We start from the raw sequence: 27,359 nt of genomic DNA, 5'->3' as shown, positions 1-27,359 counted from the left end.
TTTACATTTTACTCTTCTGTCTGGGTGAAATCCATTGTTTTGTCTTCCAGCTTGCTGATTCATTATTCTCTTAATCCACTCTGCTGTTGAACCCCTCTAGTATACTTTTCAGTGAAGTTGTAATTTCTGTTTGGAATTTTCTTTCCTTTGTTAAAGTTTTTACTGTGTTTATCCCTTCTCCTGAGTTCAGTGAGCATCTTTATGAACATTACTTTGAATTCTTTGCCAGGGAGGTTGCTTATTTCCATTTATTAAGGTATTTTTCTAGAGATCTGTCTTATTCTTTGGTTTGGAGTATATTCCTCTGTCTCCTCATTTTGCTTAAATCTCGTGTTTGTTTATATGCATTAGGTAAGACAGCTGTCTCTCCCACTCTTGGCATGGTCTTGTGTAGGTGATGAGCTGTAGGGTCCAGTAGCACAGTATCCCTTGGCCTCCAGAGCCAGGTGCTCTAGGGGCATTCTTTGTGTGGGCTATGTCTGTTGGCTGTGGCAGGGCTGTAGCTGTGGTGTGAGGTGGGCAGGGTGTGGTGTGCTTGCCTGGTGTGGTGGTTGTGTGGCTGTGGGATGAGGGTGGCTCTGGGTGATCACCTGACCCTGCTGTGCTATTGCATGAGGTGGGTGAGCATGAAGTAGGCACAGTGGTGCTAGCAGGCTAGCAGGAGAACACCAATGTCTATTCCTTCCCTAAATTAGCACCTGCAGCTCTGTCACCAACAAGTTAGAATGTGATTGCAGAAAAGGTACACACCAGTGCTTCTGTCCACAGAGAAAGTTACTGCAGTTTCCTGTGTCTCCAGCAGCCACTTTAGGATTAGTAAATGGGTATCCCTCATTTATAATCTAGGCACTTTTCACACTGTGGCTTTTATGCTGGATCTCAGGGTGAGTGGGTCTGTATGCTAGCCTTTTAAGAGTGGGCTTTCCACTCCCTACAGTTTGATGGTCCCCTTAGACTTAATTCCTATGATTTTCAAAACCATGTGTTTTCGGGATTCACTTGTTCCAGTGCTAGACCCAAGAGTTGGGATACCCAATGCGAGGCAAAGTCCCTTCACTCCTGGGAAGTTCCATATTTTGGGGATTCCTTCCTGCTTGTGTCATCACTGTGCCTGGGGCAGGGTCCTGGGTGAAGCCATTTTTCTGCCTCTCCTGCCATTTTTGATGCATCTCTTTTATCTTTTGTTATGAAGATACTATTCATCTCTCTCAGGTGAATTTTCCTTTTCAGAGGAAAATTATTCCATATGTAGCTGTCGATTTGTTATATCCTTTAGGAGGAGGTGAGTTCAGGGTCTAAATATGTCACTATCTTGAATACCCCTCTGTATCTCATTCCATTAATTTAATAGATTGGATCAGCCTGATTGACTAACAAATAGAACAAAGTTGGAGTATATGCCTTGCAATTCATTTTAAAGCCAAGTTGGTACATTTTATTTATTAAAGAAATATTTTGCTTCTGGGAATATGGACGTGATTATATAAATGAACAGGCTCTCTTTTTATCTGTCTTCTTAAATACTTTTTTTTTAAGTTTTAAATCCTTTACTACATTAATAAATATTAAGAAGAAAAAGGAATGAGTGTCTTAATTATTCTAGACACCTTAGAGCTCTCATCAGCACCAGACTGGGCATAATTCATATACAGGACAGAGAAAGTCTGTGGCATTCTTAGATGAAAAAGAAGAAAAAGTATTAGGCCTGTTTTTTAATCTTCATCGTCCCATGTTAGATAAGGAATTGGGCAATAATGCTAACACACAGGATTCACAGAACCTTTTCATATTTTCAGGTAGTATTAGGTAGGCTGATTCTCACTGGCTTCTCACAGCAGCACCCTTGGTCCTATGCTTTCCCATTCATAAGTGAAGAAACCAAGGCATAGAGAAATTAGACCAGTTTACCTAGAGTCTCATAACTGGTAATTGGGAAGGAGAAAATTGTTGGTTAGGACTTTCAGATTATAATCGTATTTTCTTTCCACTATACCTGTCCACAAACCCTCCACTCAAGGTCCATTTCTATGTGACTACCTGCATTCTTATGTCTCTGATCGTGTCTAGAAAACCCAGAGAAAAGGTGTGCAGAGGAAGAGAGGGCAGCCAACACTCTCTCCATTTGTCATACAGAGTAACACAAAGTCATCTCAGGCACTAATATTAAAGCCAGGAAGATAATTCAAATATCTGGGGATTCAGGGGCATAGCTCCTCACCCCACCTCCTGGTATAGGGCAGTGGCCCCAGAGAAGTCTTACCTTGTCCACACTCTAACTTCTGGCAGGTATGATTGGTGGGCACTACAAAGTAGCCACCCACGCACCGTATGCAGATGTGTGCACTGTGGCAAAGCTCACAGTTGTCTGGGCAGGGCAGGCAGGTGTGCCCATCAGTAGGGTAGTGGCCTGCTGGGCAGCTCCTCCGACACTCTCCCTGGTACAAGAAGCGCTCCCAGCCGTACTTATCTGAACAGATGGACGGGCAACACCATGAAAGAAAATGTACAAATTAACCATGGAGCTAATATAAGCTATTTTATTTAAAAAAAAAAGATTGAACTGAATGCTTTGGTTCCTAGGAGACCAGAAGTATGACAGTGGATTCAATGAAAAGTATAATATCTATATGCTTGTAGTTGAAATGTTTTCATTGTAGGGAATCATTTTCTGAAGTTTTATATATCTGAGTGAACAATACTATCTGGGATGTCACTGCAAAAGAACAAACTACTCTCTTTGGATAAGTCGGAACTTTCCTAAGGGCTCCTTTCGATGTCTGTGGAAGCTCACAGACTTAGGCTATAGAGATCCCATGAGAATAAACAGATGCCTACTGGTAGACACATTTTTATGACAGTGCAATCTTTTAGATTGATTTTGAGTCCTGTTATCAAAATCATGTGCTTGTGTTAACTGTCTAAGGTCTGAATTTTTGCACAGCTGCCAACTTCTATAATGACAGCTTATTGAAGCACTAGACCAAGGACACCTCCGTGCTTTCTTTACATATATTCCTGAAAGTTCCTGGAAGCCCGTGGGCATCTGTCAACATTGGACTCTACAAGCAGTTCTCTCAGTGTGAGACTCTAGGAATTTGCTCCCAGAGGGAATGGAAAATCCTAATCAATTACAAACTCACCATTAATGCAAAAAGGATTATAATCAGTTACAAGCATATATAAATAAAAACATATATATATGTAATATAACATATATAAAAATATATCTATATATATAAAAAAACAAGTGTAATATAGGTGCATTAGGAATCTATCCCCACACTCGTGAAGTTTTTGTGCTGAGTTTAGGGTATTCATCTCTGAATCAGGTCTTTCATATTCTCCTGACTCTGAAGAGCAGCTGATCTGTGTTACCCAGAATAACCAGGGTCTAGTATTCAGTCATCATGTGATCTACCACACAATGGTCTGGAACCACTGACCTTCAAGATACAAGGCTGCTGAATTTGTGGCTAATGAGCACTAACTCCATATTGCAAGTACAAAAACTGAAAGACTGAACCACACATGAAATTGCCAGTATTTGAGTGTTTTTGTATGTGTAAACTTGGCACTCTCAGGTGGTCTAACCTAATGTTTCTTATTTAGTTAAAGCTTTAGTTCAAATACAATTTAAAAGTAACACCCTTGGATTATGGGCTGTGAAGCTGCTTCTTTTCTGTTTCTGATTTCATGCCAGAAGTCTTCTGATTCCCATGGGATGAAGAAGATGAAGAGGGCTTGCATAGAGGTGGTAGGGAAAAGTATCTGCTATCTCCAAGTATGACCTAAAAGGACATTGTCCTCCACGGGGAGGAGAGTGTTTGAGAGGATCTAATGTGCATTTGGTGATTCTACAGCAATAGGCCGGTGTGTGGAACACAACACCCTGATCTGATGGAGCCTGGAATCTCCAGAGACCACAAAAGGGTCAGCTTTGCAAGTTATATTCTTTTCAGACACATTATAAAACCCTTGCAAACCCCACTTCCACCAAGACTCATTCAGAAAAGACTTTGTCAGGGACCAAACTCCTCAGATGTAGGTAGAAGAAGCCAATTCCTTCATCCATCCAGCAGTTGCTCTACATTCCCTACTCCTTTATGGAACATCAACTCAGGATCCAGAGGTTTGGAAGCAGCCTGGCACATAGTGAGTTCTTAATGCATATTCATCGAATGAGTCATTGGATTAGTATTTGGCAATATTCCTATCTTTCCAACACATCCAATTGGATCATCAGTCTTAAAATAAGAATGATGATGGGTTTAGATATCCAAGGAAAGCTCTCTAATCCCATTTTTATTGTCTGAACTTGGCTTTATTATTTGAACCTCTTGGAGTATTATAATTTGGGCTTAAAGGATAGAGATTTGGAGGATCTTGGTATTTAGGATACATGAGCATTCTAAAAGGTGGTGACTTAGATGTCTTGACCATTGCCAGCTTTTCCCACAGGTTTGGTCCAGGATGCCAAGATCTGGTCATTTTTCCAATAGCCTGAGTAGTGTGGCAGCTCACATAGTTTGGGCTGGTAATTTGGATACCCCACTGATTTAAATAGCATGCATAAACTTTTGCCCAGAGTCTCAGAATTTAAATTACTGTAATGATATGTAGGAAAAGCTTGTTAGAGTAGTAGAAGGGCTGATAATTTTGTTAGCTGCCAAGACCTTTCATGTTTCATGTGATAATATAAGAGTTAAATGCAGGAAGTCCAAAAGGGGTTCAGCTTGTCTTTCATTTATACTGAAGACTAATTAACTGTTTCCAGAGCATCTCTTGGCAGCTGATTTTGTTGGAGAAGGTAGGCTGATGTGAAGGTATTGGATGTCTGCAGGAGGAGAGTGGTTGAGGGTTAAAGGCATGAGGTGAAAAGAACTGTGGAAAGGATGAAAGAAAGAAAGGCTGAGGGACTCTGAAAAGAAACTTCATGAACTTTATTTTGACATTTTGCTTTCTTTAGCTCTGGGTGATTGTTGAATTTAACTTGGGCCAGTTTGGTAGAGAATAAATCTGGAAGACAATTAAGTAAATCTTCACTAACAAAGCTAAAGATCCACACTTCCAAAAGGATTCAGACCTAAATCTTAACTAAATTACAATTAGGCTAAGGGTGAAATTTCTACAAACTGATGGGAGAGGCTTATGTGTATAGATGGGACTCCCCAGCCAGAGGATTTCAGCCTTTCAGTAGAGCCTATTGATATGGAATGCATCAATTCAATCATCCTTCTTTAGCACCATTTTAGCTGTGCTAATACATCTTAAACTACAGATATCCCACTCTTAATAGGAAAGAACCCAATTTATCAGAGCTTACTCAACAATACCCTCTCCAGCAAGCCTCAGTTCACTACAAGTGAAAGTGATGTTACTTTTTTGACCTGTGGTAGGGTTCCTACCATTCATTTTTGGTCTTTAATATTTTCTTGTTTCTTAATATCTGAGGACAGACCCGTCTGTTAGAATATAAATTCATTGAGGGCAAGTATCATGCTATCATTTATTGCATTTTCCATGGCAGCTATATATAGTAATTTTTACAGGGGAGGGGTGCAATAAATTTGTGTTAAGATAATAGATTAAGCACATACTTTCAAACAGAAAATATTTGATGAGTAGCTGTAGGATGCTTAGAATATTTTAGACATTTGTTTAGCATTCAAGCTACTCCTTAATTTGTACTATGTGTGAAGATTTAGCGTGTTTTAAATGTGAAAGGGGTTTTAGATGCCATCTGTCTCTGCTTCCCCTTTTTACAAATAAGGAGAAACTGAGAGAGGTGAAGTGACCACTTTAGTGTCTTCTAGTTCATTAGTAAGAAAACAGGACCTAGAAATCAGGTTTCTGACTGTGGGTACTGGTTCTTTCTACTGAACTAGCTTTTCTTTTGGTTATATTGTGTGCCTACCATATGCTAGATGCTGTGCTAGAGCTCAAAATATAGCAGAAAACAGGTAGAAACCATTCACTGCTCTTACAGGGCATAGACTCTTATGGACAGGATAGATATCAAGTGCAGAGCTCCAAGCATGCTAACAGGAAAGGGGCCTAACCTAGACAAGGAAGTCAGGGCAGCCCTCACTGGGGAATGACCTTAAGACTGAGACATAGAAAGCGGTCAGGCAGCCAACAAGTCTTTGAACAGCTAGAGAAACTCAACCACCCATAAGAGTAAGCAGATGCAAATAATAACAATAATAATAATAATAATTCATATTTCTTGAGTGCTTCTTGTGTGTCCAGCCATGCTGTGTTTTATGATTTGGTCTCATTTAATCTCATTTCATTTTCACAATAATCCTAAAAGGAAGCAACCATTATCACCATTTTATAGGTAAGGAAGGAAACAGAATGAGGTAAAATTTGACATAGATAAACTTAGTTTATATAAAAAGCAAATACTTTTAATTTATACAAAGAAATGAATTATCTCCCATTTTTCTGAAAATGCATGATGCTCTCATTTTGCTCTTCATTTTTGTCAGTCTTATTATAAACAAGAATAAAGATAAATTATTCTCTTCTACCAGAAAAACCATATAAGTATGATGATGGCAGTAACTGATAGCCTCAGGATCAGTGAGACAACTGGGAATAGTGGGGGCTGTGGAGAAACAGAGAGCTGCCTCCTCTGATTTCCAGCCAACCATTTGGGGAATGTAGGCCCAGTGTTGCCAGATCTTCCAAGCTTTTAAGAGAAACAAAAGTTTTTCCTTGAAATTTCCCAATTTTTAAATTTGCCTCAAATTTAAAAAGTATTATGTAGGTCAGATAAAATATGAATCTGGCCCACAGGAGGTCAACATGGGAGATCAGACTTAGAAGGGGTGCCTGGAGTGGATTCAGGGTCAAACTGCAGAGAACCCTTGAGATCATGGATTAATCCAGTGACAGCAGAAACTTTTAGAGTCTTGAAAGTTGAGACACAAAAGGTTATATTTGTGTTTTGAAACAATGATTATTCCTACAGGGCTCCAGCAACTTCTAAATGGCATGCTCAAGGCTGAGGAGACCCTGACATGGCATCTATTACAGTATTTCTCTTAAAGACTGAATGTGTCTTTCCTAATATTCTAGCTTTTTGCTTGTATCTCAGTAAATCTTACCTTTACTGTCTATCTTGTGCTTGGCATCTTGTCTGCATGCCCTTTCTTTCTCCTCTGGGAAGACATCTTTTAGCTTCTTTCTCATCTCTGCCAGGGCAGGAGTCTATGACTACAATAATGTGAACGCCTGTCCTGACAACAAGCAGAAACTGCAAGGTTGTGCACACTCTCCAGTGAACAGCTGTCTAATCTCATTCCCTGGTCCCCAGAGATCAAGCTTCTGAGTCAAACCAAATAATGACCAGTGGGAGAAAAGTTTTGGAGAAAGGAAGAATGAGCGAGCAGCCAGACTCCCTCACCTACTCCACAGGAGATGCAGTTGGAAGGCGCGTTTCCTTGGCACTCTCGGCAGGTGTAATGGCATGGGTGGCACTGGTTCTTAAATTCAAATTTCCCTGAAGGACAGTTCAAAACGCAGTGGCCATCATCAAAAATCCTAGAGGGAAAGCAGACTTTTAGACTTTGTAAAGATGACTTTCTGGAATGCCATCTTAGAACATGTGGTGTGCATGTTTCACTGCACAGACTTAGTTTTGTTGCTCCAGAAACAACAGGGCTGCCTGAGACTGATCATCTCAGAACATGTGAAATATTAGTCACATACCCATCCTTGGCCCAAGGTTTGGACTCAGCAGCAGGCATGCCAAAAACTGGCTGTGGATTCAATCCTGATTCTGGTTCCCAAAAGTTAACTGGTGCCCGCAGGGATTGAACCCATATTGTAGGCCTCAGACAATATCAGATGGAAGTCTTTGAGCTTTCAGGACACTGAATGGGCCTCTGAATCCAGAGACCTTGGAGAAAACATTCTTCTTTTAGTTATCAGCATGTCTACATTTTGGAAGGGAATTGTCAACTGCAAGGGCTCTTGAAGGGTAGTATGAACACTAACTACCCTGTAGCTTAGGTGCTATCTATAAACTGGGCCTATGAATATGGCAAGTCGTCAATGAACTCTGATTTTGACTGTTATTTTTGCAAGTGTTTCCTGATGTAGAGAGTCCTAACATCTCTATACTCTGATTGCATTTGCAAACACCTAGAAGTACACCACAGATGAATTAGTATGTGGGCTTCTAAAACATTTGGTTTTATACATATACAATATATATCATAATGTCATTGTTAATATTTTCATAGTTTTGTTTCCTTTTTTCCTTGCAAATTAATTCCAAGAGCAAATGTGACTAAGTAAATCATATTCAAGAATTCTGCTCAAAAAAGTACAAGATGTTTACCAAGTATAAGAGTCATATAGGTAATGAACCGATGATGTGAGCTTGATGGCTCCACTCCAGAAGCTTCTAATTCAGTAGGACTTGAGAGGAGGGAGCTGAGAATTTGTATTTTTGACAAGTTCCTGAGTATTGCTTGTGCAGCTGGTTTAGAGAACACACTGGTAACTTCTGCTCTGCTTCCTGCTCCCTTGTGGTCTGGATAACTGTGAAATGTGCTAAATGTTTCCCAAGTAACACAGGTGGTGCCAAATTGGGTCTCTTAGAGCTTCCTTAGAGTTATTGTATCAGCTGTGAGGTTAACTGAGCATGTAGCACACACATGTCTCTAAGGGATCATGTTGGCATCCAGACCTGAGAGAGCTGAGCGCCTGCAAACAAAGGCCCTTCCTTCTCTCTCTTCTACCTCTTCCCATTCAGGCCGAATGGACATCACATAGAAGAGGGTCAGCTGTTGGCCTGGCGCACCTTGTTTCTGGGGTGCATGGTTTGTCTAAATCCCACTATTTCCATAGCTAGAGCCTGCCCTGAACTGGGGACAGGCCATTTCAATCCCAGGTTTGGAGGAAATTGGAGCGGGCAAGACATCCAGAATAGCGTGTTGCTTGCAGTCCCATTCCCCCACCCTGGAAGTCTGTGTCATTTGCACGTGTTTGGAAACAGAGTGAGATTAAAGCCAACAGCATAAGGCAGAACACCTCATTCTTGGATTCTCAGCCCCCGGGTTCTGGCCACCATCCCAACATCACTGGGGTGAACGTCCTTTGACCTGCTGCAGAGCGTGGAGGCCCTGCCCCAAACAGACCCATTCACACATCTGGTTGTCCATATCAGAACAGATCCCCTGCACCTTGGCATATAATGAAAAGTCTCCTCCCAGCCCAGGCTTTTAGCTGATGGCACTAATGCCAACCAGGAATATTCTGGCCCCAACCTGGCTCTGATTTATGAGCTAGAAGAATTGTAAGAAATAATTTGGATACGGCTAGTTAAAAAAACAGAAACAAAGCAAAAACCTCCCTTTAAGAAAAACTGCATAAGAGCTTTTTTAGGCTTTTAAATGAGGAAGCTCCTTGCTGTTCTGCTGTACAAGGAGAATACGGCATGTTTATTTGTGAGGTTCACTCTTGTGCTAAATTCAGTTAACAAAAAGTATGTCATCATTTTGTCCTTTATAGAAAGAGATGGCAGATTGGTTCAGGAGGGATTACTTCTCTTGAGGGAGGTGACCTCATACTCTAAATGGGGGAACCATTTAAAGCCATCCAGAAACAGGGGCTACAGAGTGAGGGATGAAACTGGTGGTGTAATACGTCCATGTTTATGTAGGGAAGGGGCTGCCTTCCTTTCATGAGAGCTTGATTTTAAGAAGGTACCAAGCACATAATTGTGATTTTAACCACTGCCCTCCTCCCTTGCCCTAAAGAAAACACAGGTGACATATCCAGTTTTTGTAAGAATGTGATTCTAAAGATTGAAGGCTAGGGAAAACAGTCTTGCTTTGGTGAAGGCACTGAATTACATCATCTCTTGTCCCCCTTTCCCTTCAAGAAAAATTGCTAAGAACCTGGAAGAAAAGTGCCATTGCAAGTGGCACAGATTTCCACCTACACCAACAAATCTTCTCTGCTGGAGGAACCTTGCTCTGGGCTCCATGGGGCTGATGAAAATTTCCTCTAAAGTCAGCTCAACCCTACCTGGGACCACCAGTCATCTGATGTGTGGATTTCTGAGACATTCAGGCAAGCTAATCTCTACAGGGTAAGCATTTCTCTGCCCAAGTCATGGATGCTCTTGGCCTTTCCTGAAGCAGTGAACCATTCTGGGTCCAGCAGGGCTCATGGAAAGGAAGAAGGCCACAAAACCAGATGCTGAAGAGCTGGGCAGAGGTGATGTTCTCTGGCACTAAACATTGGCACTAAAATTTCCAGAAACCCTGTGTGTGTGTGTGTGTGTGTGAGAGAGAGAGAGAGAGAGAGAGAGAGAGAGAGAGAGGGAGATGGGGAGGGGAGGAGGGGGAGAGGGAGATATGAGCCAGAACAGAAGAGATGGCAAACAGGGTTAGGTGGCCCCCTGTGCTGGCTGTTGGTCTGGATTAACTCTGGCCATCACGAGTGCACTTAATGTGGTTTCTTGGTACTTTATTGAAAGGAGATTTGCCAAAAAGTCTTTTTCCCTTAATTCATTGAAACAGATCAAATAAAACATTTGAATGTGGGTCAGAACAGAGATAACTTTGACATGCTTTTAATTAGTTCATTGATTCTGTAACTTCTTCAGGCTGAGTTGGGAAATGAGCTTGGGCAATGAGGACGATGGCATTATAGAGATCCACACGTTACATAGCAGTGGCAAAGGGGGCATGGGCACTTGCTTCTTCCGCATTTTCAGTCATCTTAAAAGAGCTAAACCCAAGGGTTTATGTAATTGTAAGGGGAAAACCAGAAATTGAAGAGAGCGCTTTAAAATTTTTTATTTCTTGCAAAACAACTTCAGGGTTAAATTATTATTTAAAAAAATTTAATGATGGTAAAATTTAAACATATATAAAATAAACATATAAACCGGATATAACAGTACCCCCTCCCACAATGTATTCATTGCTCAGCTTCAAGAATTATCAACACATGGCCAATCTTATTTCATCTATATGCTTGCTGATTTACTTCCTTCCCATGTTGTTGTGAAGCAAACCTCTAAGTTAAATGTAAACATACGTCTCCCAGATACAAACTCCTTTAGGAATGATCTTTATTCTACCAGGACTAGAAAATCCAAAAGCTTCAGAATAGAAAGAGACTCGGAAAGGCAAACTCTGTTTGATTCCGGTACCCCTTACCCCTGGCCCAGATTCATTTTCCAACATTCTCTGTCCTGCTGTGACCTGGAGGTGTGCCCACTCAGGACTGCATCCCTAAGCTCACTTTCCTCACTTGCAAGTGGGGTTTCCCATAGGCCTCTGGTTAGTTTCAGATAAGGGGAAATAGCAGCAGGAAATCTGAGGGTGGAAGGAAAGAGAGAATGGGGTGTTCGTTCCTCCCAGAGCCGCACCTCTCCTTCCTCCTTCCATGGCGCAGGAGTGGCTGTGTCCCCTACAGACCTAGCTTCTATCAGGCATCCCCTTGCACCTCGCACGTGGCTGCGGCCTTTGCTTCTGGCCTAAGGTGTTAAAGCTGCCCCATTATTGCTTGTCCCTGAGTTCTGCGCCATCCCTGGACTTTGACTTCCTGAGTCATCTATAAGAATTTATGGACTTTGTATCGAACTCAAAGCTGGAAATAAAGTGGCCTCAAACAAAGGCCTCAAGACTGCCCTGAATGGACCCAATTCCACTCAAGGAAATACTTTGGCAAATAACTTAAAGGAAATACTTTGGCAAATACTTAAGGAAAATACTCTGCTGACCTTTCAAGAACAAATAAAAGTCAGCATCATCATCTTTCAAAATAGTTTCTTTCTAGTCATATTTTCACCACGTTTTTAGGAAAATGCTGATAAGAAAAGAAGTCTGGTAGTTCACTGCCATGATGCCACGCCCTTTCTTGGACACATTTGCAAGTAACTGATATCGAGGAAGAGGGATGAGGAGAGAAATATAGCATTCAGGGGGATGCAAAGAAAACTGTTCTGGGGAACAAGATTTCCTTAGGAGGACATCCTGGGTCAAGATACACATGCTTTCTTCCTTGAAATGCTAAAGCATGGGCGCTTAAACAAGTTAAACTACTCAAATGGCTGTAGCCAGACCATGGAGGGTTTCTATGTTATGGGAAGGAGTATGGTTCTTTCCACTGACAGCCACAGGGCTGCCTTCAAGGTGGTATGTACCTCCTCTCTCTGTCCTGCAGCCCATGAGCTCCCAACCCTGGGAGATACTGAAGGGTCACTCACCTTGTGATGGGGCAGCCCGTGCAGTCTTCCTGGGTTGGCCCCCGGCACTTGGCACATGAGGCTTCACAGATCTGGCAGCGGCCGTGCTCATCAGTGTATTCTCCTGGGGAACAAAATCTAGCTGTTTACCTCACTTCTACATGGCAATGCTGCTTGAGCTCTCAGCTGAGAGCAGCCAGATCTCTCTGTGGCTGCAAAAACGCAATAGAGACAACACAGAAAGAGACCCTGAATGGCTTCAGTTGCCAGTCTTTAAATCCTGACTTTATAACAACTGCCCCTCTCCCAAGGGCCTCTGGAGTTAGAACCTCAAAAACTTAGGAGACAATGACATAATTTTGGATCTAGTCAACATGTGTTATGGAGTTTATACAGAGAGGCCATTGGGGGCTTCCCACATGACCCCTTTACTGAGCTCCTACTCACTTTCCTGTTAAAGGTTTCTGGCCAACAGAAACCTCAGTAATAGCCTTGGTTCAACAAGCAGGACCCACCCAAATCTTGTCCCCCTACTCAGTGTGGGGACTTTGGTTCTTAGTCAAGAACAGAAGTTGAAACTTGGCTGATGTTTAATAGGTGTGAGCTGTATCTCACCCTGAAAGTATACCAATGAAGAGATGGTTAGAGAAATATTCATTTAATTAGGAAGTCTGTCCTTCCCAAGGAAAAACACGAGTGGCCTTTCCACAGAAGAAAGCCCAGCCTCACAGATTTATTGCAAACATACAAGAACTCCCAGAGCCGAAGTGGTAAAGAGAGGCCAGCCTCACTGAAGGTAATGATCCCAGGTTCTCTCTACTCATTGAATTCAAACCTCTACGCACACTACACTCATCTTCTCTTCCCATTGTTTTACAAGAAATAGACAAGTTTCTTTAGTCTTATCCAGACAGCCACTTTTTATGGTTTAGAAAGTGATCACACTCAGAAAATAGTCTCAGATTTCAGAGGAGTCACAGCCCTTGTTTGCCCCTACCCACACCCCCCAATATTCACAGCTCTGTGAGCATGTCTGAGCATCGTCAATATGAGATCCAGACAGGGTGGTGAGGTAGCAGTTTCTCTGCCATGGTTTGACCAAGTGGTCTTACTGAAACTGTCAGATTCACTGCCTGATTTATTATAGTTGCATTTAAAAAAAGCCCTGGGAACATTTCTCACCCTTGATGGGTGAGAAATGAAGGGAATTCCACCCCTCTGCCTTTCCCCATAGCTTTCCTGAACTAGTAGATTTGGGTAGGAAAATTTTATGTACATAAATCTTCCACTTGCTAACACTAAGCCACAAAAATGAAAAGGAAAAGGAAGCTAGAGTTTGTGCTTACAGAGCAGAAAAAGCCTTTCATGCAGACTTAGTCCCTTGGTTTCGGTAACTAATGGGGAGAAGTACATATTTGGAGTAATGCAAGCATCTCCTCTGGCACACCCTGCATACCCTGGCCTCTGCTCTTCTGTGTCTCCAATTGTTGCCAAGGTCCAGTTCAATGTGGACCAGGGATCTGATACATAACTTTTAGAATGGGAATCTAAAAGCTCAGGAGTGACTCCCAGGAGCCATAGGCCCAGAAGTATGAGTCACCAGGGGGTAAGAATGCAAATGTGCAAATTGTTACTGCACAAGGGGCCTGCCCAAGCGGCCAGCTGAAGGTGGGAATCCAACCCGTAGGAGCCATACACTCACTGAGACACACGCTCCGGTGTTGGCTGCCTCTGCAGGCGGAGCCTTTTACTAATTCACAGAAAGATGTTAGTTTAGAGTGGACTAGTTGATTTCTTGGTAATCAGCAGTCCCAAGGCAGAAAAAAGCTGGAACTCCTGTCTAGCAGGAGTGGGTATTTCAAGTTGGGATTGTCTCACTCAGTATAGGCATCATATTTATGCACCTTCTTTTTATTTATTCAGCTCCACTGTTCCACCTCTTAATTATTGCCCATGCTGTAATCTCTTCCGCTTCTGTTGTACAAGGTACAATCAATTGAGCAGCGTGATTTTTTTAGTCCAGGCACCAGCAAGATAAAGAGCAGAGGATGGTAGATCTTGCCTACATTGCCAATGCTAATAATTTGTATTTACAGAGATGGATGACTGCTCTGTATTTTCCAAAAGATATGTGCTGACTGGGACAAGAATGGGAGACGGTCACAGAGGCTTCTTAACCCAAAGAAAGTATATTCTAGAGAAATGTAAGATCATACCTTATTCATTTGTTCATTCCAAGGGTAATTTTTGAACATTTATGTGCGAGGTACTAGGTGAAATTTAGAGACATACAAATAAAAAGGCCATGATTGGAGTTCTCAAAGATTCTTGAGAAGAATGATTTGTAAAGGCATAGTTATAATCCAAATGCTGGCCAGGAGCCTCGAGTCCCTTGGAGTGTCTGGATTAAAGTCTAAAACAGAAGTACAAGGGCACATGCTGAACTTTGCTAGACTTAGAGGTAAAGACGGTTATTTTGCCTTGGCATCCGTGCCTATAAGAATTGACACAGTGGTTTGGTTCTCTTAATTCCTAATCATCCACCTTAGTCTGTGGTGTATTAGATCGAATGTTAGGGTAGGATTTTAAATAAAATACACTTGCTGTGCTAAATCAAATACTACTTAGATGGTCGGTTTTGAGAGTTATACCATATTTACACCCAAAGCCTTCTTTGTAATTACAGATGACACATGGCTAGGTCAAGCAAGGCTTACTCAGATATTGCAGTGAATGCTTTAAATTATCTCTATTTATTGTTTGCCTCCTCATTGACTTCCATAAACCAGCAAGTGGCACTGATACCTTGGCCTCATACTAACTTAATCTGCGCAACTGCAATGGCCTCTGTTGGCGCTCACAAAGTGCCACCTTATTATAATCATCACTTAAAATTGCCTCATCTCTGAGATTTCAAATACCCGCTCCAAATGCAACTGTCTTATGCCCCACTTTATCATCCATTCACTCATCTTCCTAGTTCTTCTCGCCCTTCTTACTAGGGTTAGGCCAAACCTTCCCAAGACCCAGTTCCACCCATTCTTTCTCAGAAGGGGACCTCACCACCTAATTTGCTGATTAGTTACTGAGTTTCCCCAGCATCTTCTCTCTCAATGTCAAATTCCTTTCTGTCTTCTCGGGACTGTTCCCTTGTCTGCTGTCTCTAAAGAAGGTGTATCTCCCCTGGCATTGCCAACTCTTCATCTAACGGTTTGACCGTGCCTCAGAATATTTCCCCAGCAGTCTTTCTGTCTTCAGTCTTTTCTTCATATCATCCTCTGATCTACTGAAGTTCTCCCCAACACAAAAGCACTAGAGGCACTTTTCTTCCTCGGTAAGTGACCCTTACAATGCTTTTTTCCCTCCTGCCATTTGGAAACAAAATGGAGAAAACCTCATAATCTTGCAGCTTATGTAAGCGAGTCAGCGTAGGACAGCTAAACTCTGCACCTCACAAGTCTGCACGCCTCTTAACTTTAGAGCAAGCTCTGGCTTTGGAACACATGACAACACAGGGACCTGCCCCGATTTTCATATTTATGTAGATGTCCAATGAGTTACATAAACAACTGTCCCCAGCTCTTACAGGCATAAGTTTTCCACTGCACATTTGAAACCGAAGAAGCCAGATTCCAAGGACATAGTGAAGTTGCTTTTTTTTGGGTTGTTGTAGCAGCAAATTCTTGTCATCTGTCTCCATTGCACAATGAAGCTGAATGTTTATGACAGGCGTGATATACAAAATTCTTAGGAAAAAAATCATTTTTAGCACAGACTTAAGGGGCCAGCATTTTGTTCCCTACCTCATCCTACAAGCTCTTCCTTCTGGTGTCTTAATCTAATATTAAGTCTCCTATGATCAAAAATTTTCATTCGCCTTTTAGTTTCTTCCTCATCTCATCCTATAAGAGTTCAGAGGACATTGAAGGAGTGATATCTGATGGGGAGGAATGATACTCAAAAGTTGAAGACATAGCTTAAAAATTAATACTGGTAAATTAAAAAATTTACAAGTGACTTGCTCTGCTTGGTCCATGTCTTGATAACATTGCAGATGTGTTTGTGTCAACAAGTCTAAGTTATAAATAAACTTTTATGAAACCATCCAGAGTAGGTAAACAATTGATTACATCATCCACAGCTACTAAACATGCTTGAGATTCACATAATAATATTTTTTAGGCTTACATGGCCAGAAAAGCTTCTTTCTCTTGCACAAATGCTATACTTTCTTTTGTACCTCATAATATCTCCTTATTGATTACAGCCAAATTTGTGGTAGAGTGTAAGCAAACAAATATAAACTAAATTAATAAACACATAAGTAGATAGATTATAATGTGAGTGTAAAACAACCTTTTAGCAAGAGAAGATGGGAGGAACATTTGATGAGAAATCAGCCATTTAGTTTTTTGATCTGGTTTTTTTCAGTGAGCAACCTTGGCATAATGACTTACCTCTAGGGCTCTATTTATGTGCTTTATCATTCAGATGCCAGGAATCATAGAGTGTGACTTTCCTGAATGACTTTACAACCACAAGTGCTAATCAGATAATACTATCTCTTTGCAGGGATGCCAAAACCTAGTTTAAAACTTAAGATACCAGTGTGTGAAGACAGTTTTCACGAAGAGAAATCCATACATTTATTATGTTGCACCAGCTACAGTAAATGGTCAGTAACACTTTCAACTAGTTACATACTAATGAAATAATTCAGTTATTAAATCCTTGTTCAGCATGAAGTTTAATAGCAAGGCTCAAAATATGAGGCTATCAACTGAGATTGCAACATCTCTAAAGTACACATTTATGCAGCCTTAAAAAGGGAGGACATTCTGACATGTTACAGAATGGATGAACCTGGAAGACGTTATGCTAAGTGACAACAAACCAGCCACAAAAGGACAAATATTGTGTTATTCCCTTTATATGAGGTACCTAGAGTAGTCAGATTCAGAGGAACAGAAAGTAGAATTGAGTTTGCCAGGGACTGGGGGAAAGAGGAAATGGGGAAATGTTGCTTAGTGGGTATAGTTTCAACGGGGGAAGATGAAAATACTCAGGAGATGGATAGCAGTGATGGTTCCATTACTGTATGAATGTAATTAATGCCATAGAACTGTATGCTAATAGTGGTTAAAATGGTAAATTTAATGATTTATGTATTTCAGTACACAGACCAAGAAGCCTATGCAATGACTTTGTTCTTTAGCAAGCCAATACTGAATTGTAACAAAAAATTCAGGATTGTCTGCCCTGTAGGGATGGGTTCAAAGAGCACCTACCATCTTGGGGAGTCAATTCGTTTGAACTGAGGTTTGGGAGACCTCCTGGGATAGTGGAGATAAATGGTTAAATGCACAAAGCTTGTGATAATGCAGATGCTGGCAGATGGACCACTGTGCTTTTCCTACGTGTCAGGATCTCAAAGGCAGAGTGAACATTAAGCAGCTAGAAGGAGAGCTCTGCTTCCACAGCCTGGAGGGGTCTGGGGGCCACTGCTTCTCTTTCTCATCCTCTCAGCAACGCCTTCCCCTTTTCTTCCCCTACAGACTTTTCTGACTGACAAGACTTGTCATCCCTGGTCCCCTTTCCTTTCCATTCTCAGGCCCTGGTGTTTGGCTGTGTGGTTTGGGCAGATGCTCTGAAATGCTCCTCTGGCATGCCTATGAGTTGGCACTCCTGCAGAAAGGATGGATTGTAAATTGTGGGTCCAACACACTCTCAGGTGTTTCGTTTCCTTCAACCTGGACATTGTCCGAAGAGTGAGGAATTAAGAGTTGACCCTTTTGGTTTCCACCAGTGTTTGAGACAACAGTCAAGCTGCTGCAAAAATGTGAAGTCTTGGCCAACACCCCTGCATACAGTGGTGATGTAGCTATCATACAAGCTCCCATTCACTGACACTCACCGTCCTACAAGTGCTGTTCTACGTGATGCTTAATCCAGACAACAGTCCCTTTTATAAATGAGGAACAGAGGCTCAGACAGAAGAAAAGTCTTGTATAAATTCTTTTAACTAGGTAAGTGACAGAGTTGGGCTGTGACCCAGGTGTGCCTGAACCCAAGTCCACGCTCTTTCTGCAGTGTTTCCCTGGTATGGATTCAGGTCCCCTTGTATGTTCCAAGTAGCTCTGCTATTTATAAAAAGAAAGAACTGAGCACATACATACTTCATCTCAACCACTTGGTGAGGTAAGGATATCAAAAAGGAATTCACTGTGAAAACAAGTGAACTTTGAGCAGGCACAGTACACAAAGCCGATTTACTCAATGATTGAATGTACCCTCCAAATTCATCTTCTGATAAAATGGCCACTATTTATTAAAAGGCAATATTGTTTATCAAATCAAGATTTTACAAGCAGTTTGTTCTGTCAACTAGGTTAGAAGCTCCTAAAAGGAACCCCATAACTATTTCTTTGAATGAGTAAAATAATTGGTTGGAGCTTTGCACAGGGGTTTCCTATACTGCTTGACTGCTGCCCAAAACCAACATCAACTGGCTCCTCAGACATAGCTTGTAACCAGAATTACAATAACCTCCCTCTGGTCCCCCAATTTATATGAAAATCTAGCATAGATGGGTTGGTTCCTGTGTATCTTTTCCTCAAGTTAGAGAGTCTTGCCTCTATGTTAGTGAAAGATCTCACTAAGTCCTAGCTTATGGTGCTGGAATTAAAAAGGCACCGAACAGTTGGTTGCAATACCACATACAAGCGGGGACAAAAGGATGAGTGATTTTTATCTGCAATTAAACAAAATTTATAAACCTATCATTGAATCTGTGGATGAGGGAAACCAGGAACACTCCGGTAAGCAGAGTATGGTGGATGGAAATCCACTGACCCATCTGAGGTGTGTAAAATGGCTTGACAATCTCTTTATTTGGTGGACTGTCTTTGCTATTCCGTAAGTGAGTCTAGAATTTCTACAGGTTCTCTAGTGCATAGAGTCCTCCTACCCTTCAGGGATAAGATTTTATGGAGGGACTTTGGGCTTTAACCCCCAATGTGCTCACCATTTGTGGCTGCAGAGGGATAATTGATCACTGGGGGGAGTTGTACTGAATCTGGTATCTTCATCTAGAGGGAATGTGGAGTTCTATACACAGTGACAGAAGTAAGTGATCATAATTCGAGAGAACATCTTATTTACCTTTTGGAAAACATCACCGATCCACTGAGGCAGTTGGCACTTGCGGGATACTCACCGAGAAAATGTTAACTTGAAAGGACAGGTTGTTGACCAGAGCTTCCGGGTAAACCTATGAGTAAGCGCTGCGCTCGCAAGCTCTAAGGGCTGTATCATTTCCTCACCTTGGAGGTGAAGTTAGCAGGTGAGTATCAGGAGTGTGGCCCACTGAGTCTTTGTGCCTTTTGAACTAAACAAGGGTCCTAGCATGCAGATCAGTTAAGGAAGCCCAAAGTCCTACCCAAGGAGCTTAATGCCCTCAGAATGTTCCCTGGGATGGTTTGAATCCTGAACCACAGGCACAAGGATGAGACTTACCATCCATTCTCATTTCTGTGTGACCCAAAGAGTCTCCTGAACTTTTATTATTTGCTCTTAAGCCCTTCAAAGCTTCATAGCAGCTGTCACATCCCCCTACTCCAGTGCCCCAGGAGAGGGAACACTGTCAAGTTCCCCTCCTTCTCTTTCTCTGCACCCACACATCGGAAGTACTGACTTCTTCTTCCCTCTCCCATGCTCCCTTAGTCTTTCCTTAAGTCCTGCCTGCAGGTGCTGGAACACTGCGGCCTCCTTGCTAATTAAGAGAAAAGAGAAGCTTTGGGAAAGACAAGGAAGTTGCATTCCAAGGCCTAGGGCTCCATCTGCACTGTAGCTGGTAATTGACAATTTAGACTTTTACAGGGTCCTCATTAGTGTTGCCCAAGCACCGTGGGGGTTGTGGGGGGGGATGATGCTTTGTAGAGATAGTGAGCTCCTCTCGTGACAAGTCTGAATGAAACTGGCACCCAGAATACCTCAGGCCCTTAGTAACTGGGGACGCATTTGATCAGTCAGGATACCATATATTTTACTGGGAGTGACCAAACTGTGCTGTTTAAAAAGCCCAAGCATGGAAATAAAAAAGGTGTGGGTAAAGTGAAGGTTGCAATGGCCAGGATTCTCACCTGGCTCTGGCAGGCTATGGGTAATACATTTGCTATTGACTCTATATAAAGAGCTCCACCCAGGGCTCTGGGTGACACTGTGGCATGGCCACAGGGTTGCTGCAAGGCTGCAGGAGAGCAGAGACTGGAGTTGTGGCAGTGCTGAGGACAGAGACCGAGATGGCTGCCGGGGCAGAGAGGCCTTAGAGGCAGAGACCGGCTTGCTGCATGGGCTCTGAGTGGACGGGATTCTAGTGATTGACCTGCCACTGTGGGAATAAAGTTGGATATAAACCCTTTCACCCCAAGAATGTTCCATTGTCATTTTTCAGTCCCATTGAACCCATAGCAAACTTGCCCAAGGCTGAAACCCACTGGCAAGACAAGAGGACCAAAGTTTGCTGTGTGCCTAGGGGGCACCAGCATAGGAGGAAGCCCTGTGGTGGGTAAATGCACAATTTTGGAGTCATCCCCACCCGAGTTTGACTTGGGCTTTTTTTCTTCAGCTGTCTGTCACTAATGGAATCATATATTTCCCTGACATTCCTCTTCTGTGTATTGTGGATACTATTCTCTCTCATAGAACGTGGTGAGGGTCAAGTGAGAAAACAGACCTCAGCACACAGCAGAGTGGATGACAGAATGTTAGTTATAATTATCAGGTATTTGAAATATGTCACATTAAACCTCCAGTAATAATGTGTGTGGGGAAGTTGGAGTTCCTATGGCCAGGATCCTCACTGAACTTAAACCACCTGATGATGTAACTGGCTAGGCTACCTGTTGCTAGGCTACTGCTTCCACACCTTTAGGCAATAAGTTATTACTGCACTATATAGAGAACTCGGCCCAGTGCTCTGGGTGGAGGCAGAGAGGCTAGTGCTCGACCTACTGCCAGGAAAACAAGCCGGATGATAAACCCTTTCACCCCAAAGAATGTTTTGCTGTCAATTTCTTTGGTCACGTTGAATCCATAGCGAACTTGCCCAGGGCTGAAACCCATTGGCAAGACATGTGGAATAGGGACTATCAGCTCCATTTGACCAAATAGGGATTTTAAGCATCAAAATGTTAACTCTATGAATATAATTCTGGTCTGACTCAGTTTCAAGCTGTGCCTTTTCTACCACTCCCAAAGAGACTTAAAGCATGTATTGCCTGCAAGTAGGTAGCAATGAGGCAACTAAAATTAATGACTCTGTAGACTGAGAACAATGACTGCTCAATGCAATTCAGTTGCAAGATGCAACCCATGGAAACTGGTCTTTATAATTAGCAGCCTCTGGTTGAAAGCTCCCGTATAAGAGCAAAGAAAGGCAGCTTTTCCTGCACTTCGCTGTGGAAAATTCTAGAACCATGGCGGTGCTCTTCTCAGGCTGCTGACGTAAATGTTTGTCAGAAACAGGTGAATCTCTGTGAGACAGGGCACACAAGGTGTCCTCTTCCAAGCAGTTCTACTGAGTCAGGTTCAGAATGTGGGGTTCTTGGCCCCGCTGTGGACTGGGCACTAGGCTTGCACTGCCTACTTCTTCCTTAGGTGAGTGGCCTGGGACAGGCCTTGCTTCCTTACTTGGCAGGTTCAGGACAAATTGCATTTTCCTCTCAGTGAGGGTGGAGCACATACACAGATGAAAAAGGAAAATGGGAGCTGGTTATGTTAGTGTGTGTGTTCTGTGTGTTGTGAGGCAAGAGGCCTCAGAATCCCTGGGAGTCAGAGAGATAGAGGCTCAGGTTATTTCCCTGCCTGGCAACCACCTTGCACATGGTTTGCATCCTGTCAGAGTTTTAGACTCTGTCCAGAGCCTAGAATCCAGGACTGGAACCTCTTCCGGCCCCACAGTAGAGAGAATACTGTGCCCTTGCTGCCCCCCACCCTGCCCCAGAGGTCCTTCTCATTCCCTATTTGTACTTGAATAGCCCTGGGCTGCCCTCTTCTCCCTTAGGGGAGGGTAGCATACACAAATGCATGTCTGGAGCCCTGATTCCTGGATGTGAATCCTTGGGCTGCCTTGTGCTAACCGTGTAGATGTGCACAAGTTAAGAGGCTCTCTGAGCATCAGTCAGCTCACCTGTAAAGTGTAAATAATCACAGCCACATCACAAATTGTCAGGAGCATTAAATCAGTTAACATGTGGAATGTGCTTTGAAAGATGCTGGCACACAGTAGGTGCTCTAGTAATGTGAGCTGCTACTCCAGTGAGCACCACTAGGTCCCTTGGACAGGCAACACCTTTAGAGAAACTCAAACCTCATTGCACTTCTCATTGTCTGAGTGGCTTTGAAAAATGTACTAAACCTTTCTCCAGCTTTATACAATTGTTCAATGGCCCCAAACTTTGTAGTTCCCTGTTCTTTTCCTGCCTAATACCTTCTTACATTGTGGTTGATTTGGAAATGCATGTTAAGTATAAATGAAATGTCTAGAAAAGATTTCCTTTCTCCACCACTGTTTGGGAACCACTTAAGGAGAATGGGCTCCAGTGTTATTAAACATTTTATTAACTTTTAACGAACTCAACAGCCATGGTCCTGTGTGATTGACTGCTACCAAAGTGTAGTAATTTCTATTCATGACAATGGCAACCCTTTGCTAAGTTCACGATTCTAAAATTAGTAGCTGGATAAAAACTTGTGGCACCTCAAGGCAATATTTGACAGAACGGCAGGTCAGCTATTCCTCTGTTGTCTAATATTATCCCTCCTGCTGCCTTGTGGAGACATCACTTAGGCATACAATTGTTGATATAAAATTGTTTATGTAAAATTGTTTAATAACATTAAAATTGTTCATTGGTCTTCACTCAGCACTTAATACAGTGGCCAGGAACTGAGTGTGAGTTAATTTGTACAACCTCTGTATAAACCCAAGGATGTCTCTTAGGCATTGATAATATCATGAGAAGATTCTGACATTTATACAACATTCCAGAATGGTATGACTCAGTGTGCTTTTGTTTTGCCTTAATAACTCCCTTAGGTGTCCAACATGTATCCTTCCACCCTGACTATGCCATAGATGACCTGGTTCTGTGGTGCAATTGTAGCCTCTGCAGCCCTCCACTCTACAGACCTGAGAATTTGCCTCCCCAACCTCATCAGAAGTCACATAGAGAACAGAAGAGGACCTTGCAAAAAAAAACCTGTGCATTCTCCAGAGACAAACACAGCTCTACAGGAGCCTTAAGAACAATTCAGTTCCTCTAGTTGAAGAGCAGACTTGGCTGGAAGGTAGGCAAGTCAGTATTTGAGGTGGGCTGGACTTCACTCACCAGGCCCACCTCAAGCTGACTCTCAGCACCTCCCTGGGGTGTCGCTACATCTTCCTGCACTAGTTACATTGCTGTCCTTGGAGTGGAGGCTCTTCAGCATCGTTTCTAGGAAAGAGGCAACCAAGGCGACAGTCTGGGCCCCACTTCAGGGGGTCCTAGGCCTTCAAAGCCCAGCCCATGGCTTGGATCTGCAGCCACCAGGCAGCGAGGTGGGGCTCAGTGTCCCGGGCTTGGGAAACCTGACACTCGCTGGAAACCCAGTTCCGAGATCCTCACAGGCAGAGCTGGTGAGTCAGGCTCCCCTCTCCTGCTCCTGCTCCCTGGGGTGACTGTCTGACCCGCTTTGACTCTTTTTTGCTTTCAAGACTGCTCTTGATACTCATCTTAACCTGATTTTACACGGTGTGATGTGCTTGGGGCCTCAGACCGTCCCGGGGAGGGTCAGTTCCTCTCTGCTCTTTGCAGTGTGCCAAAATGGGCAGGGACAGGCTGGGGAAAAGCTGCCTGTGGGCTTGGGGAGCTTTGCTTATGCAATCGTTTGGTGTACTTAGATTTAAATTTTCTGAGGTAAGAGGCCCACATATTCTATGGGATAAAAACAAGCACTTTCTACGGTAGCATGAATGATGGGCATGCAGACCGCTAAAAGGAGTGCAGGCAGGAGAAAGGTGTTGAGGTGTTCAGGCACTAGAAGCTCAGTCCTGCCTTTTCTGGGAACCCTGGGAGTTCTGTCAGTGCTTCACATTGAATTTTGAGCAGCTCATGGAGATAAGCTTTGCTCTCACTTTAGAGATGAGTAAACTGAGGCTTGGGAAATTTAATCTGTCCAAAGTCACTGAACTAGTGACCATAAGAACTGCTAACATGTATTAAGTGATGACCATATGCTAGGAATTGTCCTGAATGTTTTACAGATACTGACTCAATCCTTATCCCACACAGGGAAGGAGGGTGCTGGGTACTGCTGGATTTTTTGTTTTGTTTTCCTTTAAAACCTCCACTTCCTTTGGTCCCCAAGGCCTCACTCCATGACAGGAGACATTCATTTGTTTTGTTGAAAAAGTAGAGGCAATTTTTGAGATATTAAATGAATGATTCAAGTCTGGTGGCAGAGCTGGGACATAAACCCAGTAAGTCATACTCCAGACTACTCCTTTTCCCAGAAGGGAGCAGAGATGGGTTTTTAATCCAGGCCCATCTGACTTCAAATGTCCTGTGCTCCTTCTGCTATGCTGGAAATTCAAGTAATTGGTGAGTTGCGTGTGTGTGTGTGTGTTTGCATGTGTGTGAGTGAATATGGGGTAAGTTCAAAATATGCAATGCAGATAACCTCAGTCATTCAGCCTGTAACTATTGCTTGCCTACCATTTTCTGGGGGCTGTGTTAGAAAAAGGCTCAGTAAGATACTAGAATATAAGCCAATGTAGAATCAAGCATTTAAAATCAGTAGAGTAGGGCAGCTAGTCCTGACTGTACCCTTACCTGAGACCAGGGCCATTTCTTTTTCATTTTTGAGTCCCCAGGACCTCACTGAATGAGTGGAAAGATTGTTCCTACACCTGTTTTGCATTTTGTGGGAGAAGTTAAAGTTTTTTGGTTTTTATACTGAACTGAGATTGATTTGTGGGCCTGAAAAAAAATGGATATGGCTAGGCGGACAAGGGGAAAGTGGAAAATATTTCAGGAGAGGGGAACAAAGGAAACAAAGGACCTGAGGTTGGAATAAGTATGATATCTTTGTGAAGCAGGCAAATGTTTGGATTGATTGAAGCAGAAACTGAGTTTGGGGGAAATGAAAAATGATTTTGGATGGAGGATGTAGGTAGGTCATGGGACATCAAATGGGTGTGGTTGGCCAAAGGGAGCCACTGAAGATTTAAGAAGAAAGGCCTTGATGGGAACAACTTTGTCGAAGATCACTCTACACTGGTCAAGAGAGACTGGATGAAGTGGAAGGGACGGTCCAGGAAGTCCTCTTGGAGGTGGCTTCAGCAAGCCAGTAAGGAGGGGACAGAGCTCCTGCAGCCCAAATTGTGATGACTGGGTGGATCCCAGAAAACAGAGTCATGGAATTTCAGGGAGGAATGGGCCTTGGCGCTTATCTGCTCTGGCTGCCTCCTTCTCCCAGGGATCAGGCGTAATCGTCTTCCTAACTTTCTAGCCCAGTGACTGCTCAGTGTTTAAATGAAAATGGAAGAGGATGGAGAACTCACTACCTCCTCTTCAGTTTTTGGAAACTCTGACTTTCAGAAGTGCTTCTGTTGTAGGCCAAAATTGGCCTTCTAGCCATTTCATACATTGGTCATTTCAAAAGATGAAACAGAGCTTTGAGGAAAAAGCCTGATATTTATGGAAATAGTGAAAAGAGTCAGAAGGTCTGAGTCCCAGGCTCAGACACGGGTAGCTTTGAGCAAACCAGGCAAGCTCTGTGAGTAATGGCCACTTCTGTGAGAACTGGGGTAAGACATGTCCTGCCTAGTTTTCTGGTCTATTTGGAGGATCAAATGATAGGCCTGTGACAATGTTTTAGGAATTTCACAATACCTCATAAAAGAGAGGAACATATGCTTTTTGATATTCCACAGAGAAGAATATAGTACAGTTTGGTGCTGGAGAATGCTGGATCCAAATTCTAGCTCTGCCACTCTGTGTTTGTGTGGTTTGGGGGGCTGCTTCTCCAATCCTTGTTTCCACAGCTGCAAACCAGAATAAAAATAGTCCCATCTCAGGAAGTTGTAACAACCAAATTTGATAAACTCCTTACAAACACTTAGCACAGGGTCTGCCTGACAGGTAATAAATGATGGATGAATACTACTGCTATTATAAATGTTGACTGCCTGTGTGTAGGAGATAAGTGAAGACAGTCAAATTCGCAGCTGTGAACTTAAGCGAGTAAAGAAACGATGGTAGTAATGACAAGGCCTGAGAATGGAAGAATGGGATGATCTGGCAAATGTTTGGAAACAGTGTGACTCCTGGCATACCTCTGGATGTTTATACACATGCCATAGGCAGTATTTTGACAGTGGCTGTTTTGTGGGCCTGATGAACATCGAGTGGCTGTGTTTTCTCACTGACACACGCGTAACAGGAGTTGATGGAGTAAAATACAGTGCAGGCAATAACAACCCATTCTGCCTCGGGCCATGCCATAAACAATCAGGAGCTCAATGCATTGCTACCAGAAAGAATGTCATGTTTAGATGCCAAGTTGGTGAAAGAAATATCAGCACCTACACATTACTGTGGAGGGGCTGTCCCGTTCTTGGCCAGGATGACTGTTTGGCAGAAAAGCATACATCTGTAGACACTCAGATGTAAAACCCAGGCAGAAGGGAGGTAAATTGTTCCAAAGGGCTCTTATCATAGTGGTTTCAGCTGCATACTTGGATTTGTGCAACGATTCTAAAAGACGTTTTTCAATTAGGAAGCAAGTCTTCGATAAAGGATGAACTAGTATCCACAGGTGGAAGGTGTGTGCTAGTCGAGGGCAGTGCCTGGGGGTGTGGTGGGGGGTGGGAAGGGGGTTTCAGTGAGGAATGTCCTGGTAGTAACCAGGCTAAGTGCCTGGTAAGTAAGAGCATGAGTTTGATATTTTTTTTTTCAGGTGAAATCGTGCTTTGGAAAGTCTCTCTCTCAAGAAAGTTTTATCAGGTGTCTCTCTCCACCTGGAAGATTGCCTTTCACAGGTGAGGAAGTTGACAATGAGTTTACACAGCTTGCCCCCAAATCACACAATTTGTCTTGTT

General features: G+C 42.8%; 1 protein-coding gene across 4 annotated transcripts in view; it reads right to left on the bottom strand.

The window, feature by feature from the left end:
- The window catches only part of PCSK5 (proprotein convertase subtilisin/kexin type 5), a 433,086-nt gene that overhangs the window by 97,465 nt on the left and 308,262 nt on the right, over nucleotides 1-27,359 (bottom strand). For 3 of the 4 annotated variants that reach the window (XM_017664305.3, XM_017664306.3, XM_073228663.1), the window contains exons 21-23: nucleotides 12,239-12,341; nucleotides 7,412-7,548; nucleotides 2,261-2,467 (exon numbers count right to left, since the gene is read on the bottom strand). In XM_017664305.3, coding sequence (XP_017519794.3) covers nucleotides 2,261-2,467; nucleotides 7,412-7,548; nucleotides 12,239-12,341 — 447 coding nt within the window. The remainder of the gene's footprint in view (nucleotides 1-2,260; nucleotides 2,468-7,411; nucleotides 7,549-12,238; nucleotides 12,342-27,359) is intronic. The other variant, XM_036991294.2, reaches the window with a different exon arrangement.

This window comes from Manis javanica, chromosome 2 (genome assembly GCF_040802235.1).
Source record: "Manis javanica isolate MJ-LG chromosome 2, MJ_LKY, whole genome shotgun sequence".
NCBI classification, from domain to species: Eukaryota; Metazoa; Chordata; class Mammalia; order Pholidota; family Manidae; genus Manis; species Manis javanica.
The sequence above is the reverse complement of the archived record's forward strand: the minus strand, read 5'-3'. Positions and strand labels throughout refer to the sequence as shown.